Source organism: Lichenostomus cassidix, chromosome 9, assembly GCF_008360975.1.
Source record: "Lichenostomus cassidix isolate B80296 chromosome 9, HeHo_3.0, whole genome shotgun sequence".
Lineage (NCBI taxonomy): Eukaryota > Metazoa > Chordata > Aves > Passeriformes > Meliphagidae > Lichenostomus > Lichenostomus cassidix.
Genome location: NC_139490.1, coordinates 1,141,459 through 1,168,037, shown reverse-complemented (window position 1 = coordinate 1,168,037; position 26,579 = coordinate 1,141,459). Strand labels below are relative to the sequence as shown.

The 26,579-nt window shown below is 49.2% G+C and overlaps 1 protein-coding gene and 1 long non-coding RNA gene across 5 annotated transcripts in view; both read left to right on the top strand.

Annotated features, from left to right (window-relative positions):
• The window catches only part of VEPH1 (ventricular zone expressed PH domain containing 1), a 61,600-nt gene extending 49,041 nt beyond the window's left edge, over positions 1–12,559 (top strand). For all 4 annotated transcript variants that reach the window (XM_085068903.1, XM_085068902.1, XM_085068904.1 and 1 more), the window contains 5 exons: positions 2,110–2,249; positions 3,780–3,914; positions 5,802–5,919; positions 11,660–11,796; positions 12,135–12,559. In XM_085068903.1, coding sequence (XP_084925029.1) covers positions 2,110–2,249; positions 3,780–3,914; positions 5,802–5,919; positions 11,660–11,796; positions 12,135–12,371 — 767 coding nt within the window. In that variant the 3' untranslated portion in view covers positions 12,372–12,559. The remainder of the gene's footprint in view (positions 1–2,109; positions 2,250–3,779; positions 3,915–5,801; positions 5,920–11,659; positions 11,797–12,134) is intronic.
• Positions 1–23,585, top strand: part of LOC146433032 (uncharacterized) — a 119,736-nt gene extending 96,151 nt beyond the window's left edge. Inside the window, exon 2 of the long non-coding RNA XR_014853975.1 lies at positions 14,502–23,585. This is a non-coding gene — a long non-coding RNA (uncharacterized LOC146433032). The remainder of the gene's footprint in view (positions 1–14,501) is intronic.
• The last annotated feature ends 2,994 nt before the right edge of the window (positions 23,586–26,579 follow it).

Genomic DNA, 26,579 nt, shown 5'->3' with positions numbered 1-26,579 from the left:
TGAGCAAGGACTTTACAAAAGCAGCAAGACCCTCACTTTGCAAAGCCTTCCTGCTCCACACAGTCTGGTTGGAGCTCTTTGCAGCTGGGAGTGACAAATGAACTCTGCTGTTTTCCAGGAGCTTTGTGCTCAGCCAGCAAGGGCTCTGCTCTGCTCTGGTGTTACCTGGTGTAATTTTCTCTGGTGTTGATTTTGGCACTCAGCCCTGTGTGCTCCTCAGTGTCACCCACAAAACCTTGCCAAGCCCTTCCTCAGCAGCTCCTGTCCCTCCTCTGTCATCTTTTATCCTGCAGCATTCAGGGATGTCCTTCACAGCCCATCAAACATGATCCTACCTGGTGCCTTTCTTATCTGCTCACCAGGGCCTGGAGCTCTGCCTCTTCTGCTGCCAGGCTTCCTGTCAATCCATGTGTTTGTAACTGGAAAAATAATGGTTGTGCTCCAGGGAGGAGGAAGGACAGACTGCCTGCTCCTCTTCACTGTGGTTTGGAGTTTCTTCTAGCTAAGAGTCATTTCCCATCATGAAACATCAAACACACACACAGCCCAAGGCCAGGCCTTGATTTCTGGTTGAATGCAGCAATTTAAGGGTTTTAGTATCTGTGAGAGGTCTGGAGTTGGAAGAGCATCTGTCAGCAGCCTCCTTGGAAACGTCACTGTGTGCTTTCATGTGTCCCAGGACTTGGCATGGCTCTAATTAACCCCCTTGGCTTCCCAAACCCCTCTGTTAGCTTGAACATGGGCACTGGCAGGTTTGGGTAAGAACCAGGAGGTTTGGGTAATTAAACTCAAGTTTTTCCTATAGCCACTAATCCCAGGGTGTGGATTTTATGCCCCTAATCCAAGAGCAGTGGATTTATTCCCCATCTTTGCCCTGCAGACAGTGGGATGGGAAGGTTGGCCTGGGCCAGCTGTGCAGGGATGTGACTCAGTCTCGAGCTGTCCTGGTGAGTCACTGCAGGGAGAAGGAATAAAATGCTCAAAGCAAATCTCCTGTAACTGGAAAAATGAGTTGTGACTTTTGAGAGAACGTGACTAAGGAGAGATGCTTTCTGGGTGTCCTGGCAAGGAGAGGCTGAGAGCAGAGGCAGCCTGTGTGTCCAACAACAGACCAGCTTGAAATGCTTGTTTTTAACATTTTCCATCTAATCAAGATGTGAAAGCATAGGAAGGAAAGGTAATAAATGCAGTATTTCACATGTGAAGAATGAGTTTAGCAGAGGTACAAAAGATGCGTTGCTATAGCAAAGTGTCAGTGGTCACACTGCCACTGAAAATTCAGAAAATCTAAAAGTGGGATGTTGGAATCTGCCAGAAATGCTGCAGAGAGGCCAGATGGCTGTGAGGCTGGGAGCAAAACCTCCTGAAGCTGGCAAGGGGAAACCATTTTATCATCCTTTCACAAAGCTGTTTGATTTGCTGAGGAAATGGTTCTAGATGGACAGAGGGCAGGGATGGATGGGATTTTGGGAAGGAATTCCTCCCTGGGAGGGTGGGGAGGGCTGGGATGGAATTCCCAGAGAAGCTGTGGCTGCCCCTGGATCCCTGGAATGTCCAAGGCCAGGCTGGACAGAGCTTGGATCAACCTGGGATTATGGAAGTGGGTGGGACTGGATGGGATTTAAGGTCCTTCCAACCCAAGCCATCCCATAATTCTGTAAGATTCAGCAAAAGCAGAATTGTGCATCTCAAGGCTTCATTTCCAGTTGAAAACATCCCCTTGGCAAGGATTCCCCAGTTTTCATGGCTGGGGCCTGGCAGGGCAGGGGGTCCTAAAAAGTTCTTCAGATCAGAACAAGCAATGCAGCTCTGGTGGATCTGATGGTTTGAAATCCCAAACAGCAGGAAGCACAAAGACAGCAAACAGCCTGGCTGGGCTGGGCTGGGCTTCCCCTCGTGCCTGTGGCAGTGAAGGGCTGCTGGCTGAGAGCTGAAGCACTGAGGAATGAATTTCTCTCCTCCTTTAGGGGCTCAGACACATCAATGCCCTTCTGGCCTGCAGGAGATCCCAGAGTGGGAATGTTTGCCTCCTTGGCTGTGGTTCCCCAGCCACACACACTGAGTTTTCTCTCTGGTTTGTAGTTTAATATTCCATACATTCCTTTGCAGATAGTGTTCGAAGCTGTGTGGCAAAGCTGTTCTTCAGCTGTCCCCTGAAGGGTCACTACTGCCTGTACAGCAAATCCAGCTTCACCCTGGTGAGCCAGCAGCCTCCACTCTGGATCCACATCATGTTCCTGTTCCAGCAGGTGAGGGGGACACACCAGTGCCACCCCTGCCTGTGCAGGTGGCTCTGGGGAAAGCATTTTAATGGTTAAACTCATTAAATACACTTCTAATGACAGTGGTTTGTGAGCCTTGTGATTCCTCACAAAGTCATTCCACTGGGATGAAGTTATTCTGTGCTTTGTAAGTTTTTTTATTTCTGTTAAACGCCCCAAATTCAGACTGGCTGGGGAGATTACAGAGTCTGGGGATAAAAAAGTGGGACCAAACCATATTGTCCTCATTCAGGCAAAAATTCCAGCTAGTCCCAGGTGCCTTGGAAGCAGCCAGGAGTTGGCAGTGGATTTTAGGGGAGCAGCACCAACCCCGAGGCTGCAGGAGGAGGTTGGAGGTGCAGAACCCACAGGGGTTTTTTACTGCAGAAGTTTGGACTGAGCAGGATTTGTAAATCTGCTCAGGATGGTTCTACCAGCCCTACAGGGATTTTCCCATGTTTAATGCTGTTTCCAACTGCAGCCCAGAATTTGGACACATGTGGAATGTCCAAACAGGTTACAAATGGTGTGAAACTAAGGGAAAACCCAACATTCACACTTCATGATGAAACAGGAGGGGTTTGAGTCAAAATACAACGTTCATTCTCTAAACCCACACAGAGCCTTTTGCTGCAGTTCATCCCATCCTGAGGCAGCCTGGGAAACACCCAGGATTTGTCCAAAATATAGCACAGGGAGGGATGCTGTGGATGTAACAGCCTGAATTGCTCTGCCCTGTGTGTGTTCCTAGAAATAAGCACTTTTCAAGAACACTGGTCAGTTAATTTAAAAAATATTAATGGAGAGTTCTATGGTGTTTCAAAACCCTTGGATGGAAATTGGGAAATTATTAGTGCAGGACAGCAGGATTAGGCTTGATGGGTTTGCTGGGAAAGAGGAGACAGAAAGTCCATCCAGAAATCCCATGTTTGAAGGACATTGCCCATATTGTGAAATCAAATAGTTGTAGTATGGAAAATCAGATTTGTTTGTGCACTCTTAGCTTGGCTCCTGCATGCAAATGCATTCTTCAATTAAAAGATCACGCAGGAGATACAGGAGAGGCACAAATGTTCTCTTGGCCATGGTGTTCCTGTAATGAGTGTTCCTCCCTGTGGCTGGAAATGCCAGGTTTTCCCAGAGGGATGCACCTCACCCTCACCTCTGTCTGCTGCAGGAGGCCAGCGCTGCTCACCTGGTGATAAATGAACATTTCGTGGTGATAAATGAACATTTCCCATTTCCCACACCAAGCTGTGTGGTGCTCATTGATGGGTAATCCTCGGTGAGCCACAGACCTCAGAGACATGGGATGCTCAATGAACTTAAAAAACCCCAAAGGAAATGAGGGATTTGATGCTGTAGCTCCTTGTGAGCCCATTGATCCATCAGGGCTCCTCCCAGAGAGCTGCACTGAGCCCTGATCATGCCCATGGCTGTGTCCCTGCGAGGACAAGATGCTCCTTGTTAGTGGCCAAGTGACAAAATACCTGAGATAATTTGCACTGTTTCCTTCAGAGCCTGTTTGCAGAGCCTCTGTCCATCCACAGCAGCTCTGTGCAAGTCCTCAAGGCCCTGTGGGAGAAGACCCAGCTGAAGGGGACACACAGCTTTGAGACTGCCATGATCCAGTCCACATTCCCACACCAGAAGGTAAGGGATTCTCCTCCTCACAGATGAGAGCAGCAGAAGGGCTTTGCCCTGGGTTTTGGAGCCTTTAGGATAACTCCAGTCAGGCTTTGCTCTGCAGAGCTCCTCAGGGGTGTTTTGTGCTCTGAGAGGTCCTCAGGCTTGTTCTCCACCCCTCCATGTTCTCCATGTGATGAAAACCTGGGATTTCATCCCTGAGGAAAAGCAGGGATGCTGAGCATGGGTGTTACCTGCTCACAGTCTCCAGCTCTGCCCTGGGCTGTTGGGCAGCCCTTGGAAGTTCTCCTGGTGAAACACAGTCCTGGATTTTATGGGATTATTCATCTGCCCATTAGTTACCCCCATCAGTGTCAGGGATTACAGCCCAAAGCTCTCACTGTCTCTGGGATTTCAGCAAATGCTGTTTCCAAGCTATTAATCAGCTTCTTGGAAAAGGCTGCTGTAGGATTGGGAAAAAATATATTTCTGAACATCGTCATCCAGCTCAGTTGGATGAAATGAGTTGTCAAATATGATTTTAAAGCACTCTCTAATGTGATTTTAAAACACTTTTTCTCGGAATACTGAGGGCATGAAGATGTCTGGTGGAATCAGATTAAATTACCATGGTTGGGGCTGATTTAAACCCCAGAGTACTGCTAGGAACACCTGCTGAACTCCCAGGATAACGTGGGGTTGAAGTGGGAACTCTTGCTGGGGCTGAGAGGAGAGGGCAACCCCACCTGTGAGAGCAGTTTGGGGCCAGTTGTACTGAGACACAGAGGAGCTGGAGCTCAGGGTGTGAGCTGCTGTGAAATGCAGGCCTGGCTTATCCACAGGCATTAGAGCAGCTTTGCTGCTCAGCACAGGCTTACCCTGAGCTCCTGCCAGGCTGCACTCATCCAGAGTCAGAGCTGGTGCAGCAGGAAGGAGTTTGGGGGAATAAAGAGCTCAGGGCAGAGCAATCCTGCAGGGGCAGGGTGGCTATGGGGCTGCAGGACATCCCAACCCTGCAGTGGCATTGCTCTGCAGTGCTTGCACAGCCTGGTAGTGCTCACAGACAGAAGCCTGGCCTATTTTGGGAACTTTCATCACTCCATGACGGTCTCTGGGTTCCCAAAATAGCAGAGCTGGGAAGGGAGATGCTGATCTGGGTTAATGAATCCAGCAGTGATTGGGGTGGGGCATGCCAGGAGCTGTGATTGCCCAGCAGCCTTGGGAGGCTGAGGACAGTGGGACAGTGGGATATGTGAGCTGCTCAGGGACTTCAGAGCCACTTGTGGGCTCTGCACTTCACTGCTGCATTTACTTTCTGGTTTGGTTTTGTTTATTAATACAGAAGAAGAGTTTGTTCCGGTTTTGTTGCTACTAAAAACCTGAGTTGTTTCTAGTGCCATTTCCATTCAGTTTTCTGGGAATGAGGACTAGGATTGCCACAAAGAAGGCTTCCTTTAGCTTTCACATTTCCAGAGAATCTACCTGGAACATTCCCTGCATGACTTTGTCCTTACTTTCCTCAGCTTCTGCCATAATGGGAATTTGTCATCTTAGTTGTCCCCATTGCTAATTGGGCTTCAAATATTATGAATTATTTGACAAAATTATTGTAGTTGTTATTGTATTGTAGATATTCCTCTGCCAGCGGTCCAGGAAGCAAAATTCTGAGGGTGTGGTTGCTTCATTAAGCACAGCACTTTTGATTTATGGATCAGCTGCTGCTGCAGCTGGAGAGACAGAGCCATCCTGCTCAGCACACTGCCCTGGGCTGTCCCTCTGCAGGGGACACAGAAAGGACCCTCAGTGTCCCTCTGGGATTTGGGGTTGCCAGCAGGTGTCTAGCAGTGCTTCACCTGATGAGTTTGGTGTCTAGCAGTGCTTCACCTGACGAGTTTGGTGTCTCTCCTTTGCCAGGACCTGGAGAACGTCCAGCTGCACCTGGAGGAGGTGAGGTTCTTCGACCTGTTTGGCTACAGCGAGCAGGCAGGAGCCTGGCAGTGCTTCATGTGCAACAACCCCGAGAAGGCAGCAGGTACAGGGGGTCACTGCCACTGCTGGGCTGCAGTGACACTCACAGCTCATGCTGGCTGTCTGGGCACGCTGGGGAAAGGGGAAACCAAACTCTGCAGTGTCTGTTCTAATTGGAATTCTCCACTGAACCCATCAGCACAGAGCTGATTTGCTGTGAGCTTAGAGGGACACAACCCCAAAGCTGCACCATCACTGACCCCTGGGGAGAGGCAGGGCTCTGCACCCCTCCTGCAGCCCAGATAAAGGATTTGCATCTCCTGGGCCACATCCCAGGTGCTCTGGAGCCTGCCCAGGTGCCACAAGTCAGGGGGTGTTGGCACAGAAACACCACCTGGTTCATGCCACCTTCACTCTCAGAATTACTTGCTTTAGTATCATTTACTCCACAGTACATATCTCCTTAGGGACATGGTGATTAAATATTATTAAGGCATAATATTTCAGCTGTATTGGGAAACAGGGTGAGTGGAAAACAGGAAAAAATATCCTTTTTCCCAGGTAAAATATCCTGGTGCCCTGGTTTTGAAGCTTCCTGGTATCCATGTGTTTCAGATCAGTGCCCTGAAAGGCAGAGGAATGCCTTGTTCTTGGATGCTTTCTGCCAATCTGGAGAAGTCTGGCCAATCCTGGCCAAGAATTTTGACTGTTTTAGCCAAGTTTTTGAGTAATTGGCTGTTTCAGCTATTTATTTTAACAGTTAGTGTCTCTTCAGACTTCATCAGCCCTGAATTTAGTTAAATCTGGCAGGAGTGGCCCAGCTGCTGCTGCAGGCCAGGCTGCCCTTGTTTGTTCCATGGCTGTTTGAGCATCTTCTCCTTCCCAGCTCCCACAGCACTCCAGGACCATCAGAGAAATCTTGCTTGGAGTTAAAATTTCAGCTCCTCCATGCTCTCAGTGTGGTTGCTCCATCACATCAGTGATGTCAAGCTATGAGGAAAACGAGTATCTTGCTTCAAATGTCAAAGCTTAAAGAAATAACTTTGGTCTGAATTTCCAAAGACATTTAGCCAGCCCAGCCTTGCCTCACTCTTGCTCTCCTGGCTGTAACTGTCCTTTTCAGGAGAAAGTGCTCTCTTTGTCTCAGTTTAAAAGAATTTTTGTCAGAAAGGCTCATTGTGAGTATCATGATTTGCTTCTTGGCTCCAAAGGCCTTTAGAAAACCAAGAAAATACAGGCCTTGAATGGGTCATGTGAAAGCTGAGGAGAGGAACGTGGAAGAGGGAGCTCAGTGGAATAAAAATTGGCAGGAAATGACAACTTCACCTTTGTATTGGGGGTGCAGAGCTGTGGCAAGTGGGGAGAGTTGTGGCAGAGTGAGAGACCCTGCAGGGTCTCTCTGGGTTTATAAGATCTGACACAAGAAAGGATTTGGAGGTCTCCTTGGATTGGGCAGGAATTTAAAGGCTGTGAAACATCTTTTATTTTCATTCCAGAGCCAGAAAGACCCTTTGAAATCTGAAATACTTTTGAAAGACAAGAAAGCAATTTCTTCCTCTCAGCAGTGCTGTTTAGCAACCAAATTCCTGTTGACGAAGGAATTCAGAGGCAAATTCTTTGTCTATTATTGTCTGCTGGGTTTGGTTCATGTGGGGTTTTGTGGCATTTTTTGGATGCCGTGTTGCAATTTGCCATTTATCCTCCAGACTTGGGCAAACACTGCCTTAAAACCCTGACCTTGCCTTGGGATGGAATTCCCAGAGAAGCCCCTGGATCCCTGGAAGTGTCCAAGGTCAGGCTGGACAGGGCTTGGAGCAACCTGGGACAGTGGAAGGATAGAGCACCCCATGGCAGGGGTGGGATGAGATGATATTTAAGATCTTTTTCATCCTAAACCATTCCATGATTCTGTGATCAATAGTTTTTGTTTGGATGCAGCTGGGAAGGTTTTTGGAGCTGGAGCTGATCCTGTGTGGAGCAGAGTGGTGGATGCCCCCACAGTGACAACTAGAGAAAGTCTGAGTCTCTCCCGTGCGTTCCTCTGGCTCCAAAACATGTCTTGTACAACCACACTTCTCCAGAAGTGCTGTTAAATCATCCTGAATTGGCTTTTCCTGCCACTGAGGAGGAGCATTCCCACAAATCCTGCTCATCTGCTCCCATACACGTAGGAGCTCTGGTCCCAGAGGGAGGAAAATCAGCTCACACCATTGTGTGTTCCAATTATGGCCACAAGGCATTGGGAATGTTGGAAAATGCCAGGAATCCTCTGCAGGAATCCAGCATTAGGACAAGCTGGTCGTTGGGAGCCTCATTGCAGCACAACCCTCAGCCCTGACAGTTTGGCTCCACCAAGCTCTTGCACAAAACATTCTGCAGAACCACCGGAGAGCTGGCAAGGGAACTGCAGCACATTCCCTCTCTGGAAGCTCCCAAAGATGTGGCAGGGATCCCTGTGGGCTGCAGAGGAGCCATCTGTGGGCAAGGATTCGGGAAAAACTGAGGGGGCTTGCGAATTTCTCTGGAAAACTGCAATTCCCTGTGAAAAGCCTACAACACATTAACTTGGGAATGCATTTATCTCCCACCAGCAGTGCTGATTATCCAGAGAAACTACGGAGCCCAGCTATAATTTTCACTGGAAAATCATAAAGAGTGGCATCCTGTGATGAGTTCTTTCCAGGTTTTCAGCAAAACCCCATGTGGTGATTAATGGAAGAGAGTGAATCCATATTCCCCGAGGTTAATTGCATTTATCTGCCACACATTCCATTCTTTCAAGTTCATAGGGGTTTATTATCACTGAGATCATTCATGAATTCTTGTGGAGGATTTTATGTTTCATCAAATGCAAGATTTAATGCTTTGGGTTTTATCTGTCTCAAGTTCATCTTGGAAGAGTTTGGAGGGTTTTTAACTTTTTATTCAGCACCCAAACTACTTAGAGCTGGATGTGTTGTAGTTCTGCAAAGAAAGCAAGATGGAAAAGAGAAAATTCCAACAGACACATCAACAGGAACTATTCAGGGGTAAATTCGAGTTAGAGTCTATACTGAGATTGTTGGAGAAAAAAATGGTTATTTCAAGACCCTTGGATATTTCATGACCTTTTCAAACTGAAAGAGGAGGAATTTAGAGGGGATATTGGGAAGAATTCCTCCCTGGGAGGGTGGGGAGGAGCTGGGATGGGATTCCCAGAGAAGCTGTGGCTGCCCCTGGATCCCTGGAATGTCCAAAGGCAGGTTTTGGGGCTTGGAGCAGCCTGGGACAGTGGAAGGTGGTGACACTGGATGAGATTTAAGGTCTCTCCAACCCAAACCATTCTGAGATTCGGTATCACAGTAAATAACTTTTGATGATTAAGGAGATCACCCAGGACAAGAGCTCACCCTGTCAGCGCTGTGCTGAGGCACAAACTGGAGCAGGAGAGGTTCCTGTGCCCTACAAGGGAAAACTTCCCCACCAGGAGGATGATCAAGCACTGGGACAGCTGGGCCAGAGATGCTGTGGAGATTTAAGTCCCACATGGACAAATCCACAGGCAGCCCAGTCTGACCCCTTGGGTGACCTTGCTTGGAGCAGGAGGTTGGAGGAGAGACCCCTCTAGCTCTCTTCCAGCTGGGTTATTCTGGGATTCTGTGAAGTCAACCACAAGGAAAATAAGCAGAAGGACTTAGAAAAATATTGGAAAAGAGCTTCATTCTTATCTTGCCTGAATCTTTCTCTCCTAATCAGCCCCTCAGACATGCTGGCATCGGATTCATTACAGCCACTCTGCAAGCTGACATCAGAATTCCCCGTGGGCTTCTTTGTGATACACAGGAGAAGTCCTCTGGTAGCATTGCTTAAAGCCACTGGCTCCTTAAAGAGAGACCAAGCTTCTTAGTAAATCCTGGTTTTGAAAGATTTTGGCCATAAAAATTCACTCTAGGCCAAAATTGCACATTGGCTTCCTTTCTCATGTTGTGCTCCTGACCACAAACTATCTCGGTGTCATCTGACCCCTGAACCTTTTGTGCCTTACCCCTCTCAGTTTGGTTAAAACACGTTCCTACTGCTTCAGAATGGGATTGAAGATGTTCCTGTGGGACCAGGAGCCAGGCAGAAAACAATATTTAACACAGTTGCAAAGTTTTTGGTAAGGGGGACACTAAAACATGGCTCTGTCCCACTAAGGAGCGTGTGGGGAGAGGGTGCAGCCCCAAAACAGCTTCCTGGTAAATCTGTGCCATTTTGCAGTGACAACATTTACACAGGGAGGGAGAAACCCTCTGCTTGGCTTTACCCCATGCCAGGATGGGTGCTGCTTCCCAACACATCAGTGCTGGCATGAAAATATAGGGAAAAATGGTGGAGTTAGGAGGCAGAGCATGGCCTGGTCCTGCCGTGGAAATCCCAGCTGCAGCTCCCCCCCGGCGCTGAGGCTTTGCCAAGTCCCCTTCCATTCATCCATCTCCTTCCAAGCGCTCCCTATCTGCAGAGACACAAATATTTATGGTCTTTCCTGAGGAAATTGCACGAGCCCGCAGTGCATCCCCCCGCCGGCCTCGCTGCCAAGGAAAACAACACTGGGGGAAGAACACAGCCTTTATCCACAGCTGATGCCTTGGATTGGTGCTGGTTTGGCCTCTTCCAGACAGGAGCTGGGTGCCCAAAGAGCCTTGGACACTGCCTTGGGTAGCACTTGGCTCACCTCCACCCTCACCAACCTTTGGGCTCAGGGAGCAGAGCTTTCAAGGAAAAGTGGTGCTGGAGGGATGGGAGAGCAGCCAGCCAGGGATAACTGCCCGTCTGACAGATGCTGGGCTGAGCTCCAAGGCAAACATCCCATCCAAAAACATCCCTTCTCACACTGCCTGTGCCTCAGACTGCCCTCCAGTCTATCTGGTCCTTCACGTCCCGACTGTGGATGTACAGAGAGATGAGAAAGGAAAGAGACCCCTAGGAGACATTAGGGCTTTAAACTGCTGGAGGACTGGGATGGATGGGATTTTGGGAAGGAATCCTTCCCTGTGAGGGTGGGCAGGCCCTGGCACAGGGTGCCCAGAGGACCTGTGGCTGCCCCTAGATCCCTGAAGTGTCCAAGGCCAGGTGGAGCACCCTGGGACAGTGGAAGGTGTCCCTGCCCATGGCAGGGGTGGAGCTGGATGGGTTTAAGGTCCTTCCAACCCTAACCACTCTTGGATTCCCTGAAGGTTTGGGAACACTTTTCCAGCTCCCAAAACCTCACATGCATCCAGCCAAGGTAAGTGCCAGTGAATCCTGATCCCACCTTGGCAGAGGTGGCCACAGCTGGATCCACACCCTGTACCAGGAATTGCTGTGGGACAGCAGCCCCGTGGTGTCTCTCAGCCCCATGTGTTCATCCCACTCCTGGCTCTTAATCCCTTCTCCATGGGGCTACTGCAGTGAAGGGAACTGCTGCAGTTCATGGAGAGTGATATCCTCAAAATATTCCTGCCCAAACAGCAGAAAACTGGGAGATGTTGTGGGGGGGAGAAGTTCAGGATGGCTGAGGGAGCAAGAAGAGCAAAACCATGCAAACCATGCAAAACCATGGAATTTCTCATGGAATTTAGTCCTGAGAAAGGCAGGTAGACATGGAAGAGAGGGCAGGTAGGATGGAAGAGGGGTCTGAGCTGTCAGCTCCATCTGCTCAGCCTCCCCAGCAGGACATGGAAGTGAGAGCTGGATAATGGAGGTTGGGAAATGAGAAAGGCAGAAGAACCTTCCTGCAGCACAGCATGAGTTTTTGGCTGGGGAGAAGGAGGGTAGAAGTGACCTGCTGTGTGTTCCCTCCTCAGTTGTGAACCAGGATGGGCAGCCCCTGATCGAGGGCAAGCTGAAGGAGAAGCAGGTCCGCTGGAAGTTCATCAAGAGGTGGAAAACACGCTACTTCACCCTGGCTGGCAACCAGCTGCTCTTCAGGAAGGGCAAATCTGTGAGTCACACCCCAGCAGCTGCATTGCTCCCTTTCCCTGCTCCCCAACACCATTCCCAGAGGTTTTCACCCCTCAGCTTAGCCTGTGGTATTTTTCCCACTTGCAAAGTGCATGGCAGGGGACAGCCAGGGACAGCCACAGGCAAGGGGCTGCAGCTGAGCTGTCACTGCTGGGCACAAGAAGGTCCCCAGCTGTCAGGGGTGTAAGGACCACCTCATTCCACTATGCCAGGCTGCTCCAAGGCCTGTCCAAGCTGGCCTGGAACATTCCAAGAGCCCGAGGGAGGTCAGGGCAGAGCTCCTCCCGCCAGTGACAGTTCTGTGCCGCTGTGTTGCAGAAGGACGACCCCGACGAGTGTCCCATCGAGCTGAGCAAGGTGCAGAGTGTCAAGGTGGTGCCCAAGAAGCGGCGAGACCGCAGCCTGCCGCGCGCCTTCGAGATCTTCACGGACAGCAGGAGCTACGTGTTCAAGGCCAAGGACGAGAAGAACGCCGAGGAGTGGCTGCAGTGCCTCAACGTGGCCGTGGCGCAGGCCAGGGAGCGCCAGAGCCGCGAGGCCACCACCTACCTGTAGCCCTGCGGCCACCGAGCCTCGCCCTGGGGCACTGGGGGATGGCCACTTGTCCCTGCCAGCCCCTGCCAGCCCTGCCAGCCCTGCCAGCCCTGCAGCTGTGGCAGAGCTGCCCGCAGTGCCCAAGGGACAGGGACACCTCCAGGGGACTCGGTGCCACCACGCTGGAGCACACCCTGGCACAGGGACACCTCCAGGGGACTCGGTGCCACCACGCTGGAGCACAGCCTGGCACAGGGACACCTCCAGGGGACTCGGTGCCACCACGCTGGAGCACACCCTGGCACAGGGACACTGCCTGCTGCAGGAGCAGCTGCCACCTTCCTGGGGGAAATCCAGTGGTTGTTCTTCAGCCTGATGTCCTGAAAGCCAAGGAATGTGGTTAGAAACTCAACCCCTCAGCCTGAGGTGCTCCAGGCCTCTGACACTGCCAAGGTCTCCAACACTGCCAAGAGAATGCCAGGAGAAAGGACTTTCTGCTTTCCTCAATCACCTTGATGTAAAAAGGTAATCTTTTTAACAGGTAATTATTTAATCCCAGTGGACTTTATCCTTTGGTTGGTTATATGTGTCCGTGCTGCTGCTTTCAGGTTTTAATGGGGCAATTGGAAAGATTTTGTATGGATAGGAAATAATTTTAAATATTTAACTGGTTTGACTCTCCCTCTTTCTCCTGGTTTTGCTCCGCTTTGTAAGTGAATGTAATTTTAAAATTTTATTTTCCTTTTTTTTTTTTTTTAATTCTCTTCTCCATTCTGTAACTTTTCAAAATTTCTGCAAATCTGGTAAATTCCCAGTTTGTTTGATTTTCTTTGTTACTTTCAAATTACTCCAAAGTGAAGGAAGTGTTGCAGAAGAGACTGAAGGAAAAGAGGGGGGAAAAAAGAATGAGAAGTCTGCAAGGGAAGAAATTAACTCAGAGATCACTCAAGGCTGAGTAGAAATAAAATCTGAAATTTTTCAACCTAGCAAAATATCTCTTTTGCAAAAGAATCATGGGATGGGAACAACATGGAGTGCAGAGCTCTGGAGTTAGAGACACCCCGGTGCTGTGCCAGAAAATAATTCCCTAAATTAGGGAGCTCAGCCACACTTCTCCTGACTTCAATTAAAAGTTGGAGGAAAATAAAAGACAAATTCAGCTGGCAACTTTTTCCAGTCACCCTCCTAAAAGGAGAAACACAGAGATCATCAAGCCAGTGTAGGATGAAGCAGGGGACTTCTCAAGCAAATGTATAAATAGCTTTTATTGGTTCTTTTTCAAACAACTCGGATCAAAACACTTTGGATTTAAACATCCAAAACCTTCTGGATTTAAATATCCACTGGGAACATGTTGGTAGCTCTGGCTTTGCAGTGAACACCCTGACCATTCCTGAATGTGGGCAATTCCCAAACCCTCCAAGTTTCATGGATCAGCATCACTCCTCTAGGAAACAAATCCTTCCAAATATTGCCTCCCACTTTCACGAACGTGTTTCTGCAAGGACAATGATCCATGGTTTCTGAAGGAGCTGATGGCCACATCCCATGCATCCTTCAGGGATCCAAGTCTGGCTGAGTGTGTGGCCTCAGGAACAACTGCTGCCTCAGCTGTGGTGACACAGGGGACAATGCCAGGGGTCTGGCAGGGAAGGGCTGGCTCACACCTCGGGGCCTCACCACATCCCACCCTGCAGAGGGACAGGAGCACCAAGCCCATCCCTGGTGGGATGAGCTGGCTTCCAGCTCTGTGCAATCCACAGGGGACCTGCTGGGCTGGATCCCTATGGGAGTCACACTGGATGTCCTTCCTGAGGCTCCTGCCAGCAGGAATTATCCTCTGATCCAAGAGGGTTGCCAGGAATGTCTCAGCAGCTGCGATCACTGCTCCAAACGAGCTGCAAAGCAGAGCCCTGGAGCCTGCCTGCACTCCCCAGGGGGGGCTGTGGGGGATTTGCCCACAAGAGGGCTGATAGGAGAAGGGAAATGAGAAATAGGCTGTCTGACCATGGGCTGCTGGGGGAAATGGGGAAAATCTGATTCCTTCAAAACTGTGTGTCACTGGTGCCCAGAGAAGCTGTGCTGCCCCTGGATCCCTGGAATGTCCAAGGCCAGGCTGGACAGGGTTGGAGCATCCTGGGACAGTGGAAGGTGTTCCTGCCATGGCAGGGGGTGGAACAGGATGCGATTTCAGGTCCTTCCAACCCAAACCAGTCTGGGATTCCTGAAGGCAGAGTGATCCTCACAGCTGCTGCCAGGCCTGACTAGACCACGAGTAACAACACTGCTTCCTGCAGCTCAGAGGAGCACAAAGAACAAGGCAATTCCATGGTAAATACTTGTAAGATAAATATGAAAATCAGTGATATTTACCCAGGCAAATGACAGGTAATCATTGATTGCTTTAACAAATGTAATTACTTCAGCTAATTCTTTGTTGCTCACAAGCAAATCATTTGTGTTTCAAATATTCTAATTTGTTCCATTATTCCCTGAAAAAATCCTGTGTTCCTTCCTGTGAAGAGTGTGCAAACAGCTCCTTCTGATCACACCTGGGCTGTGCTGGTCAGTTTTTCTGCCCCCAGATGTGCCAGACGGGCACATCTGTGGTGGGATCACACCTTCCAGAGTCAGGGACAAACAAGAGCTTTCCCCCACAAACCTCCTGCTTCAACTGTTGTTCTCTCCCGAGTGCTAAACTGCCTTGAAGGTGCAAATTCCCATTTTTCTGCCATTTTGGCTGTGCTGACCAAGCCCCAAGTGGGGCACATTCTCCAATCCCAGCAGGAATTTCCAAGGCCATGCTGTGCACTCCCCGAGCCCCCTGTGCTTCCACAGCCTCTGCTGGACGGGATTTCCTAGAAACAGGAGCTGTGCACCAACCCTGCCTTCCCAGGGCTTGTTTGGGAGAGCTGAGCCCGGCTCTGGGAAGCTTTCCAAGGAAATGTTAGCCTCCAGTTCCCCCCTCCTCCCTAAGCAAAGCGTTCCCCAGCGTTTGACAGCAATGGACTGGAGCAGGCGAGAAATGCTGAGGCACTGAGCACTGGCCTCGCAGCAGCGTGGGGATAAAGGGAATAAGCTGCACATTATTTTTCCAGCTATTCCAATTCCGAGCTCAGCCACCCATGGGACTAACCTTGCCTGCTTCTTGTTGACAAGTCCTCTAATTCATCCCGATGCTGATGACTAATATTCCTTGGGTAAAATCCTTGACCTCACCGAGGTCAAATGCAGAACTTCCATTAACTCTGATAGGGCCAGAATTTTCCTTGGACCCCTGAGTGTCCTGGTGGTGCCTTTCCAGCTCCCTGCACTGCCCAGGCTTGGCCAGCTGCACAGCACCATCCCTTCCCTCCCCACCGACACACCTCGGGCACCTGGTTGGCAGCCAGGAGGATTTTGGGGAGAAAAGCTGCTTCCCAAACTTAGAGCAGCACGAGGAATCAGCTGTGCCTCCAGCAGGCTGCAGTGAGGCCATCCCGTGGGACCTGTGGGATGTGACCACCCGGCAATGTCACTTCTGGGGTTTTGGGGGAATTCTGTGACAGAATTCCTGCGGCTTTTCGTGCTCCAGCGGCAGGAGGAAACAAGAAATGGGGGTTGACTGGGGTTTTTTCCAGAGAAATAAGAGACATGCCTGCAGCAGTTAGGAAGGGTTGATATTGCACCTGTGAAGGAGTGGGACATTGATTAATTAGATGTCAAATTACAGCTACATTGAGTTGGCTCAATTATTCCATAAATCTCCCCGTTGTCTAATTAGGCGAAGAAAGAAGCAAAATCAGACTTGATTCATTTGACTGTTTCACTGCAATGACCTGGAGCTCTCAAAACAGTTTGTGCTGGGGTTGGTTTTTGCCAGGACATGGATGTCCCTGGCTCACCCCACCTGGGACAGCCCAGGGTCTCTGTCCCACCCCAGTGATCCCAGTCCTGGTCCCTCCAGGGGATCCCAGGGAGCCCTGACAGCTCTCACACTGTGTCAGGACATCAAAAGATTTCCATTTATTTGCTTCTACAAATGTGGACTTTGTAATATAAACATTCTGTCCATCTTCTGTGGATATCAACTCCTCATCCCTGGAAGTGTTCAAGGCCAGGCTGGGTGGGCCTTGGAGAAACCTGCTTTGGTGGAAGGTGACCCTGCCCATGGAACAGGATGGGCTTTGGGTCCCTTCCAACCCAAACCCTTTTATGATTCTGTGATAATCCTGGCATGTAAGTAACTGCAATGTTTAGGACACACCAAAATCACTTGTTGTTTTTAGGACAGCAGTAAAACTTCGTTTACACAATAGCTATTGTTTAAGAGCCAAGCTTTGCCTCCTGATCTCTGCCCCTGCCCTTCCCTTCAGCTCCTCCTCAGCAGGAAAATCAACATGGACATGTGGTGGCTGTCTGTCTGTCTGAGAGGGGATGGATGGGGACACTGGAATCCGAGGGGTCCTCCCCAACCAAGCCAGGCTTTTGCTGGCAGTGTCAGAGCAGGTGGCTCGTTGGCATTGGTGACACCACAGCCACCCCCAGGCACTGCCTTGGATGTGGTTTCACCACCCAGGGCGTGGGTAAAGGTCACTGAAAATCCAGGATCACAGAAGGAACGCCAATGCCTCCAGGTTAGGAGCAAAAAAGCTCTGTTTTTCACTGGCAGCTCTTCATGGAAAAGATGTGTCTGTAAGAGGGTCCTTTGTTCACAGAGGTTTATTGTAAAGGATAACTTTGCTCCTGTCAGAGGCTCCAGGCCTGCCTTTGGTGGAGGGAGGTTTCAGTCAGGGTAAACAACAGGAGAAGGCCATGTGTCACAGAGCAGCTCTGTGACCAGAGGGCTCAGCCTGCCTGGGCTCTGGGGCCTCCAGCCCCAGGGAAAACATTCGTGGCCAGGGTGTTGTTTTTGCTTTGAAGGACACAAGTGTGAAGATCCTTTGCTCCAGTGCAGGTGGTGTTTAGGCAACAGCAGAGTGTGTTTGTCCAGCTGTCCATGGCTGTGCCTCAGCTCAGGGAACCACAGAGTCCGGGAATGCTTTGGGTTAGAAGGACCTTAAAGACCACCTTGTCCCTCTCCCTGCCATGGCAGGGACATCTCCACTGTCCCAGGCTGCTCCAAGCCCTGACCTTGGGCACTGCCAGGGATGGCTGCTGGTTCCATGAGTCCCTCTGTGTCCTACTGCCCAACCAGCACCAGGAATATGAGGGAAGCACAGAATCCACTAACACCTCCAAAGAAAGGCTTTAAAACATCAGCAACAGCCCAACTGGAAAGTCCCCAAGCTCTTTCCAAACACATCCCCAGTGTGCATGAGACACACATTTGTGTGACCCACCAGCCTGCCAGGAATTCCCACTGTAATGGTGGTTTGAATTTTCCAGCTCCTTTCTACCAACTTCACACAGGTTGAAGTGTCCCATGGTGGAGGTTCCCTGCCTCTGGCACCTCACTTCTCTCAGGTGTCCCCGTGAAGTCAGGTATGAAGTCGGAGGTAAGTGAAATAAAAGACGAAAGACGGGGGAAAATGAAGTTTCATGGACTGACATAGAATTCTGAAAAAGAAAATTCTGAGGGTTCACTGTCAATCCCCAAGGGGGCACGGGCACCCCTGAATTATTTACTGCACACCCAGGGCTGCAGGGGCCACAAGTTTTCTCCTGCAGAGAATGTCAACAAATGCTGTGGATTCACCACATTTCCCACCAGGCCTGGTCATTGCAGGAAAAGTCCAAAGAGGTGCATCTTGTTTTGATCATTACATTTTGGGTTAGGAAACACAGCTGGACATGAAATCCAAAGATGCCAGAAATGCCTTTTGTCCACCAGTGGCTTTCAGCAGCTTGTTAAACACTCACAGATTGTTTGGGCAGCCTCAAAGCTGACAGCCCTGGGATGGAGACATCTTTCCTTTATTTAGGCTGATGGGTGAGGTTACACAGCACTCACTCACTCCCTTTACCGTTGCTGCAGCCCAAAATGTGCAGTAAAAATGATAATTCTAGTAAATGATGACTTTTCTCTTGATGATGATGTATGCAAATGGGCTTAAAGGGAACAACTGAACTATGCTGATCCCTTCTGGGGCTCCCCTGGGACACCAGAGCAGACGTCTGGCATGGTTTGAGTGCAGAATCACCACGGGTCTTGTTCTGCTGCACAGCAGGGTCAGAAGGTCTTTCTCCCAACCCTCCTGGCAATACCTGCAGGCACAGAATGGCCACAAAATCAGAATTAACGCCTTTTGAACTCCACACAATCCTTTATTCGTACAATGCAATTTGCAACTAGTGCAGGAGAAGTGTGGAATTTCACTTTTAAAGTTCCCTGAGCTTCCCACCCTCTCTCTGGAGGGGCTGAGCCCCTCTGCCACCCTTCCCTGCTTGGGGAAGATCAGAACGGCAGGATCCACTCCTACCTTCTGCACAGCCTCTGTCAAACCTGATGGAGACAGACAAGAGACCGCGGGTGTTATTTTCTTTTTTTTTTTTCAGTTTAATTTACCTCAGAATTGAGTTTTACCTGAGGTCAAACACAAACGTTGTGAGGTTTTGGGATGTTTTGCAGTGACGTGCTGCCTCCTGCTGGGTAAAGGGCTCTGCAAAAGAGACTGCTCGGTGATTTATTAGAGAGGATTTCTTTCACCTGAACTTTGGAAAAGGCTTTGCAGAGATTGCTAAGCATTATTATTACATATACTTGACAAAACCCATGTTTAATAGTTTAGGGAAATACTAGAAAATTATATTGTCAGTCTTTCCAGAAAACTAGAGAAGGCTTAAAGCATTTTGAAGAATCTTCTCATTCAGACTCTGATCTGTTCTCAAAATGAGTGACAGAATTATTTAATAGTGTTGACAAAAGGGGATTTATATTACAGAAAAGCTTTAATATATGATAATGTACACTGGGGGGGAACTTTGCTCATAAAGGTAGAAATTCCTATTTCTGTCAATCCTTGAACAAAATGTCTTCCCATATCCTCATAAATGACCTATTAACATGATTTTTTAAAATTAATTTTATTCCCTTGTGTAATTCCCTTAACTAACAGGAACTGAAAATATTCTGGGATATGAATCTCCCAGACTAAATTTATACACCAGTACACCCTGGCAATGTACACCCTGAGTATGTTTAAATATCAGTTTTCTCTTGGTGCTCTGGGGACAGTGAGCTTACTGATGACACTATAACTAATTACTTCAAATAACCAATTTCTTCTGTTTACAAGTGGCTCATGGGCTGTCAGTGGCAGTGCTGGGTGTGTTCAATATTGCTGTTGTTATATCAGTAAGCAAAATCTTGCCCATATATTCTCACTTTGATTTCCCCTCCCTTTGCTGGGGAGGTTCTTGTCCTTGTCCCTTTTGCCTGTCCTGAGACTGCTGGGGTGATATAAAAATAGCCATCCTGAGGCTTTTCTGCAAAACCCCAACAACCCACTAGATGGCAAACAACCCCTTGAAAAAGCTCACAAATGCAGCTGCTTTAGATAAATAAAGACAGTAAAACTCACCACTGGCAATTCGCTAATGGAATTACATTTTGGTTTATAGTTAGCCCCAGATGACAGTGAAGTTTGTCAAAAAAACATTAGTAAGGTATAATAGTAAAAGCTGTTTCACATTCCTGAATGTTGAGGTACAATATGAGCTTTTACCTGGAATGGTTTGGCTTGGAAGGGACCTTTAAAGGGACACCTTCCACTGTCCCAGGCTGCTCCAAGCCATGTCCAGCCTGGCCTTGGACACTTCCAGGGATCCAGGGACAGCCCCAGCCTCTCTGGACAAAAATTCCTTGGAAAACTTGTGCCAAAGTCTCCTCACCCTCACAGCCAGGAATTCCTCCCCAATATCCTGCCTGAATTCATCCTCTCACTTTTGTCAGTGTGATCCACACCTCAAAGAGGTTGTGCTGTTTTCCTGCACTGTCCCACTCTGCCCAGAAGGACAGAGTTCCACACTCTACTGCAATCCATGGGAAATTTGCCACTGACTCAGAGTTTAGTGGAGATTTCACTCAGACAGGGCAGGAGAAATAAAGTCCCTGACAGAGCAGTAGATGAAGAGGCAAGGACCTGATGGCCCTGATCTTTCTGCTGTGAATCATTCTCTGAGGGGGAAAAAATAGCAGAAAAGACCGCTTGAGGTTAAGGAGTCACTTGAAAATGCTTTAAAAGCAGAACAAACTTGCAAAGCTGTGAAGAAATCCTTGAAGAGCTCACAGACCATGACAGGAATTCATTCCTACAGGGAGAGAAGGGGTCAGCTGACATCACCCCCAGCTCTACTCTCACTCTGCTCTGTGCCCTCTTTGCTTTGCCAACTGGTATTTTAACACTTGGATGACAGAAGTAACAACTTATTTAATATTAAAGCAGCTTTTTTCATTTATACACACAAAGGGCTCCTCCTCACTAGCACAGCAGTGAGTTGTGGCCACAAAAACCCAGCAGCAGAGGGTGTGCAGCCCCTCAGGTAATTCTCACAGCCCTTCCAGAGCAGATCTGAACAGCCCCAGAGCCCTCCTGGTTGCTCTGACCGTGCCCACAGTGCTGCTCTCCTGACCTCACCTCACCCTCAGGCTGTGCTGACCACAGCTCAGTAAATGCAAATAGGCAAACGGTGAAGTGGTGAGAGATTTGCTCAGTATTTACATGAGCTGAAGCCTCTCTGTACCTGCTGTGTCTTTGCAGGGGAAGCACCTGCTGGGGCTCACAGCTCGATGTTTCCTTTCCTGTGCAGCTGCTCTGCAGGCAATCAGATAAGAGTGGTTTGGATGCCAGCCCTGTCCCCTGCAGCAGGATGTGGCCTCGGTGTGCTCGTGGGGCCTCTCTGGGCTCACCGAGGCTCCAGAGCTGTGCTGTGCCTGGGGAGCCTGCCTGGGACAGGCAGCAGGGGCTCCTGCTGCACAGCAAGGCACCTCTGGGACTGGAATGTCCCTCTGGGGCTGTGCCAGGGCTGCTAACACAGTCTGGATGGGCAGGAAACTCCCCAAGGCTCCCACTGCCCTGAGCCTGAACAGTGAGGCAAGTCCTGGGTAAAGCTATTCCATCTTAAACAGACTTAACTCAGTTGGGCTCAGTCTGCTGGCCCAGCATGAGGAGAGCACGGGTGACACTGGGGTTTGCAGGCTGAGTGTCACAGTCATGACAGAACCACACACTGCACTCGGTGCTTTTCCATGTCCTTGTGCTCCTCAGCTCCTGGATGTGGTTCTCCATGTCCTCGTGCTCCTCAGCTCCTGGAGCTGGCCTGTCCCTGCTGGCACACACTCCTCAGCTCCTGCCACATGACAGCCAGGTAAGCCCAGGCCTGCCAAGCCAGCGTCATCTTTCTTTTTCTGTCCTTCAAAGCTGCAGACTCATGAGGAAAGCTCTAAAAATAATCGAGGCCTCTGCTTGTAGTGACAAATGTCCTCCTGCCAGAGCTATATCTGTCCCTGACGTGAGCCCTGCAGGATACAGCCTGTTCTCATCTGTCCCCTCTGCACCAGTGGCTCTGCTGTGACCTCCTCCAGCTTAACACCCTGACCTGCACTTCCTCAGTCCCTCCTGCACCTCCAGCACCTCAGCTGGGACAGATTTGGGACACCCACACCTGCACACAAGGACAAAGGACAGGACTGCACACAAAGGACAAACTCAAGCCTTTCAGCATCAGGGTGATCCACGGTGCAAGAGCCTCTTGCTGAGGCAGAGTAGCTCTGGGAGCCTGGTTCATGCTCACTGTCATCCTTTCCCAGGTGCTGTTTTCCCAGCTTTCTTACCCTCCACTGGGAATACCACCAGACCCATGGCAGCTCCACCGGGCCAGGTGGGATTTCAAGTGGCCCACTGGTGGGATGGCATCCAGGCTGGCTGTGTGTCACACTGTTCCCAAAGGTGGCCACAAGTGTTTGTGACCCCCAGGACTGTTTGTGGCAAGGGCTGGAGCTGTGCCACCTCGAGGACGTGAAGCAGCCTGTTTGTTCCTGTCACACCTTCACGGTTTCGGGTGTCACCCGCTGTGCTGAGTCAAACCTGGGGCACAGCAGAAACCACCCGGCAGCAGAGATGTCACCACGGCGCTGTCACACTTCGGGGTGATTACATCCTGCAGTGCAAAGCTCTCCTTCCACCCTGTGCATCTGCCCACACAGAATTCCAGCTGCTCGTGGCCAGGCCATGCACAAACACTCCCTGGGGAAGAGCTAAAGCTGCTCACACCCAGCCTCTCCAGAGGGTGAAGCCCATGGATCCAGCCTTAAAGGTCATTATTGGTGCTGATCTACACTCAGTGGCACTTGATAAGATCCAATAAATCAATTTCCACATGCTCTTCCTGGAACACCAGTGTGTCTCAAGAAGAAAAGCAAGGTTGGGCTTTAAATGTGCTGAAAAACAGGTTTGAACTTAGGTGACTTCAAGCCTGATGTTTAATTTGTATATACATCAAACTGCTATATTTGTGTATTTATTTATGTTAACACTGTTATGGCAAATAGGTCAACTGGTGAACATCAGCCTGTAGGAAAAACTGATTTTAATACATGGTAAGTATTCCTTATTTCCTTGTTTTCCCAATGCCTTGCACTGCTTTGATGGAAGGTCAAGTAATTCATGTCTGTTGTGATAGAAAACCTCAAGCCTCGAGTCCATAAACTCATTAACTGAGAAAAACAGGCTTCATTTAGGCACTGAATCTAAAAAAAAAAAAAATCTGTGTAGCACTTACAGAAATGCAGATTTATGGAGAAAACAAAAAGCAACAAATGTTGTGCCTTGAGCATGACGTTTGAAGAGCACAAATTTTCCAGTTTTGCGGTATTTTATATTCTAGATGACAGAATAATTGAAAAAAATATTCCTTTCATATACGAACAATGCTTAAATCGTTTCTTGATAAAGACTTTAAGCCAGTCACCAGCTGTGCTTCCACTGCAGTAAATAAGAAAGGAGTGAGAGGAATTCCACTGAAACCAAGAGAGGGAGGGATTGGGGAGTGGAAGGTAAAGGCTCAGTTAACCTGAAACAGAGAAACATTTACAGCCAAACCATCGCAGCTCCCCTGGTTTCACACCCAGTCATTCACGGTGCAAACTGCAGGGTGTGACTCCACTGCTCAATTCCTCTTTTCTCTTTCAAAACCAGTGAGTAAGAGCTTAAAGATCTCACCCTCTGGGAACGATTTCAAATAATCCTCCTTGTTCCTCTCAGCTGCTAATTCAGAGCCCCAAATTGGAGTCTCTATAAATCTTTCATGAAGGTATCTAGCGAATTTCTCTTCAAGTTATAATTTGGCAGAGCAAAGCACTGTTTATCCAGCTGGAAGAAATCCCACTGCCAAGTTTTTTTGGCACCAAACTTTTACGTCAATGCAAACCCAGTACTCGACATGTACTGGGGCTGTACTTGCCATCAGAAGTTCTGTTCGAGCTGATAATAGAGATTTTTATCACTGATATGGCACAGAATTACAGATTCTCAGTTAACTTATCCCATTGAGCATGAGGAATTAAAGTAAATCTCCTAAATTGGTCTATTAAAAAAAAAAAAAAAAAACTTTCAACACATTTTTACTTTGGAGATTTTAGAATTTCATTAATACATTGATCAAAAATAGATCTAAGCTTATTCTGCATTGTCTTAGTCTCATCTATTTGATATGACAGCAGAAACTTTTAGATTTCAGCTCATGTCAAAATATTTTGCTGCCTAAATTCCTGTCATGTTGTTTTCTTACAGCCATCATTCTTCAAGGAAACCAGATTTTTCTGTCATCACAGATACTTATTTCCCCAAAATAATCCTTTCTTTCTGCTAAGGTAATTGCACACAGTGATTTGTAGTAATTTGCTAAGAAACTTGTTGTATTTTGTTCTGGGAAACATTTGCTGCCAAGCCTATAAATCCTGAGGGGATTTAGACACGGAGGTGATCTCACTACCCACCAGAAGAGAGGGTTTGGGATACCCAAAACTCGCTTTCCACGAGGTGTTTCCTTTTTTCCTTTTTCTATATCACTCAGTTTTGAGGTCTCTCACTGCGATCAGGCACCTGGAAGAACAAAATCAGTTTACATTTGTGCACAACTGATTTAAAGAAGCTTCCATGGCCTGCACAGTTCCAGGCCAAAGGGCTCCAACAGAACCAGGCTCGTTAGTGACTCAAGCAGCAATTATTGATTAATGCTGTTTCCCAGCAGTGTCCTGGCAACAAAGCACTGCTCATCTTTACTGAGTTCAAAAATCTGCACACAAACCCAGCAAGGATTGGTCAGAACGGTCAGGCAGGTTGAGCTGCAGAAGAAGAGCAAATACAAATCTCTCCAGCTCTTTGAAATATCAAAGTGTGACCTGGAAAACTGGAGCACATTAAAATCAATAAATGATGGGCGTGTGCACGGAAAAAAAAAAATAGTGGGCAAATTCCACCGCGCTGACACCTGCTGCTTCCATGACTCGTTTTTCCTCCTTTGCAGCCCCTTTGGCACATGCTGGTACCTGCGAGGGAAATGGAAAAAGCTGTGTTTGCCTTCTGTAAATACCACATAACCCAGGGTTTTCACTTCAGGATAATCTGAGGCTCAGAGAACTGAGTCAACTTTCCCCAGCTCTCCTGTTTATTACGATTTCTTTAATCTTCAGTACATTCCGTGGGCTGTAAATTGCTTTTGCCATTGCAGAGATGTTTAGCGCCAGCATTGTGGGTTCTTAGGACTTTCTTTGGCTCTGTTATCACAACACCAACGTGTGTTTCAGGTTTCTAAAAGGCCAGTGCTGTTCCAGGTTGGTAGTGGGATATTTTTAATCCATGTAAAATTGCTTTAAAAATCTCAGGGATTGTATAGCACATGGCTATAGGAGGGGAGCTTGTCAAAGAGCCAGGAAAATGGGGTGAACTATTCCAAATAACTGGGTAATAAATAATATCCTTTACAAATGACCAGAATCCCTGCTGAGTCATGAATCTGCACACATAACAGCTCCCAATTAAACGCTTTATTTCCATAAAACCCACTATTTTGGTAATAGCTACAGACTCTCAAACGCCGAACTGTAATTGGAAAAGAAGGGTATAAATCAGCTACACTGCAGAGAGCTTTCTAAAAGACTTGTTTGTAAAACTGGGGAAGTTTATTAATGACTGTAACCATGACACAAAACAAGGCACTGCTGCACACCCGAGAGGGAAAAGCAAACCACGAGCACTCAGCCTCCTCCACACGGCTGGTCCTGTGGGTCCTGAGGGAGCTGAGGGAGCTGAGGGAGCTCAGCCTGGGGAAAAGGGGACCAGGGGGACCTTGTGGCTCTGCACAACTCCTGACAGGAGGGGACAGCCAGGGGGTCAGGCTGTGCTCCAGGGAACAGGGACAGGAGGAGAGGGAACAGCCTCAGGCTGGGCAGAGGAGGTTTAATTTGGACATCAGCAGGAATTTCCCCATGGAAAGGGTGGTAAGGATTGGAACTGCCCAGGGAGGTTTGCAGTCCCCATCCCTGGGGGTGTCCAAGGGACAACTGGCTGTGGCACTCAGTGCTCTGGGCTGGTGACAAAGTGGGGATCCGCCTCAGCTTGGACTGGACCCTGCGGGTTTACTCCAGACTCTTGGATTCTGTAACTCCATGTTCGGAGCACCCCAAGCCCAGGGCCGAGGCGGGCCGCCGCCCGCTCCCCACACAACATGGCGGCACGGCCCCTGAGGCGCCGCTGCCACTCAACCCCAGCGAGCCAATCAGGAGCCGCGGCCGCCCCGGGGGGCTGGACTGTGCGGTCAGCGCGCGCGTGGTGTGAGGGGCGCGGAGGGATCTGGGGCGCGCGGCGCTGTGCTGCGCCCTGCCCAGAAGTGACGCCAGCGCCGGGCCTTTCCCGCTCGCCGCGTTCCGCCCTGTCGCGACTGCGCGGCGTGTCGCGATATCGGAGCGCGGCGGGAGCGCCGAGCCGCCGCTGAGCAGCCGCTGGCACCGCCCGGGCGGCGTTCGGGAGCGCGGTGTCCCAGGCAGCGGTGGGTGCGGTGTGCTGTGCTCCTCTCCGCGCCTCGCTGGCAGCGTGAGGGCGGCTGATCCATGAGGGCATGTTTCCTCATTTATTGTGAATTTATTACGTACAACGGCTAAAACTGCCGAGCTGATTCATTTCGGTTTCTCTGAATAAATGAAGTTGGAGAGAACTCAGCGCTGGACGGACGTTTGCCCACCGGCAGGGCGCAGCCCATCTGCCAGTAATACACCACAATCACTTTACTTTTACTCGAATTTATGGATAT